General features: G+C 43.8%; 1 protein-coding gene across 1 annotated transcript in view; it reads right to left on the reverse strand.

Moving 5' to 3' along the window:
• Positions 1-499: 499 nt before the first annotated feature.
• LOC112072939 (neurensin-1) overlaps positions 500-2,610 on the reverse strand; it is a 13,628-nt gene continuing 11,517 nt past the window's right edge. Inside the window, exon 2 of the mRNA XM_070439984.1 lies at positions 500-1,823. Within this exon, the coding sequence (XP_070296085.1) occupies positions 1,384-1,823 (440 nt within the window). The 3' untranslated portion in view covers positions 500-1,383. The remainder of the gene's footprint in view (positions 1,824-2,610) is intronic.

Genomic DNA, 2,610 nt, shown 5'->3' on the forward strand with positions numbered 1-2,610 from the left:
TAGCAACACCTGTATGGGTAACACACCTGTATTGTATACCTGTTTGGTAACAAGCGCACCTGTAAGGTAACACCCTGTATTGTATACTTTAATGTACTAACCTGTATGTAGACCGTGTGGTACAACACCTGTATTGTATACTGTATGGTACAATCCTGTATGGTACACACCTGTATTGTAATAACTTTTATGGTACATACCTGTATTGTACATACCTGTTGGATACACACCGTATTGTATACCTGTAATGGTAACACACCTGTATGGCACACCACCTGTATGTACACACCTGTACTGGTACACACCTGTATTGTATATCACCTGTATTGTATACTGTATGTAGCACACCTGTATGGTACACACCGTATGGTACACACCTGTATGGTACACACCTGTATGGTACACACCTGTATGGTACAGCACCTGTAGGTACACCCTGTAATGTATACCGTATGGGTAACCCTGTATTGTATGACTTTTATGTGAGAATTGGAGGTATATACAATGCAGGTATACTATACAGGTATATGCTATACAGGTATATACTATGCAGTTATACTATACTATACCTATTCACTTCACTCCACATCATGTTGAGTGAAATGTTAACAAGGTTCCTCATGACAGTTGAACTTAGACACTTCATACAGGCTGTATCTCAATGGTCTTCAGCTGTTTCCTTTCCTCCTCTCCTTCCCTTCATCTACACTACATTGACAAAGAATTCGACAAGTGTAAGCAAGTTCCCAGTACGCTTTCCCCTACATTGCTTCTACCTGTCCAGGTGTTCACATCAGTGCAGCTGAAGAACAGGGACATGCATTGATGGCCAATAAGAGCTTGGAATAAATTGACCAATTAGAGAGAAGGTTGTTGGTTCGGGTGCGTGAAAATAGAACACATACAGGTTGCCTGGAGACCAAGAATACAGGTAATGGGTGTGATGCTCAATGGGGCGGGAGTGTTTACGCATGTGGGTAAACACACCCGCTATAAATCATGTGATAATACAGTATATTCATGTATGCATTGTATGTATTCAATTCCACACGGATTGCTTTACCCAACACAAAATTCCTCTTAGGAGAAAGAGTGTTATTGAATTGAGTAAAATTCAAATAGGTCTTCCCATTTGTTCTAAAATGACATGAGAAAAGTACATTTCTTATATTTTAWAACAGTGAGGTGGAATACGATGCAAAATTCATTGACGAGTAAATTCAAAGAACAAATGTATGAGAGTTGTACCAAATCCCTCCTTATCAAGACCACYATTCAAATAGCTTATAGACATTTCAACATATGTGATTTGACAAAATTCAGCTCATTTTAAAAGAGGACACATGTGCACCACATAAAGACCGTGTAAAACCAGTGGTCACCCTATGGGGATTCTCTTCCTGATGGCTGTACCGTTTCCACTTTGGACAGGGTGGCAGGCACCTTCCCATCCCCTGCTCCAGGGGCCTTCATAACAGCCATCCCCATCTCCCCCTGTGCTCCCCCCTCTGTCCCTCCCTTCCTTCCACACTCCACCCCTCCCTTCTCACTCTCTCTCCGATATAGCCTCTCTTTCAATCGGCTCCTAGAGAAGGACCAGAAAAGGAGGCCCGCCACGGTCAGACCCGTTCCCAGGCAGGTGAGACCGATCCCGGCCGCCACGCAGTGATGCAGACCCCTGTTAAAGCTGACAGCCTGGGTGTCTATGAAGACGAGGCCCCGCTCCCTGAAGGACTCGATCCTGGAGGGGCCGGAGTAACCCACGGACAGACTGACCAGACCAGAGGTCACCACCAGGAGACCAAGGGCCAGAGAGACCTGAGAGAGAGGGAGAGAGAGCGGGGTGAGGGGGAAAGAGAGAGAGAGAGAAAAAAAAAAAAAAAGTACAAAAGAAAAAAAAACAAAAAAAAAATAAAAAAAGAAAAACACAAGGAAAAAAACAACTCTTCGCTGGCCACCATCAGACTAAGGCCCCGACCCTGCAGCACATTTTACAACATGCTAAAGTCCAAATCCCTACCGGTGTAGATTCTAGGAGGATAGGGGAACACCATTAGAAGTTTATGTTTAGACAGAAGAAAATAGCAAGTTAGATAGAGGAAGAAAACGGCGTGTTTATTTTTTAGAAAAAAGTAAAGTTCGTATATTGTAGACAAGATTATCCCATCCTTTCCAAAATGTCATTCTCAATGAGTGAGAATCTGCACCCCTGAACCAAATAATAATACCGCAGTGTATAAATAGTAGTTAATTCAAACTAAGTTCTACTGAAATAGACGCAGATAATAGATTAAATTATCCTCACAGCCTGAGTGACCCTGCCCCACATCCCAGACGATGTACAGGCCTCAGAGCACGACGGCCATCACACACTCACCACACCTGAGCAAGACGACACACACACACACCACACACACACACCACACACACACACACACACAACACACACACACACACACACACCCACACACACACACACAACACACACACACACACACACACACACACACACACACACACACACACACACACACCACACCACACACACACACACACACACACAACACACACACACCACACACACAATTGTGGTTATCTTTCCCTAACTGT

The sequence above is a fragment of the Salvelinus sp. IW2-2015 genome, unplaced genomic scaffold (genome assembly GCF_002910315.2).
Source record: "Salvelinus sp. IW2-2015 unplaced genomic scaffold, ASM291031v2 Un_scaffold2094, whole genome shotgun sequence".
NCBI lineage: Eukaryota > Metazoa > Chordata > Actinopteri > Salmoniformes > Salmonidae > Salvelinus > Salvelinus sp. IW2-2015.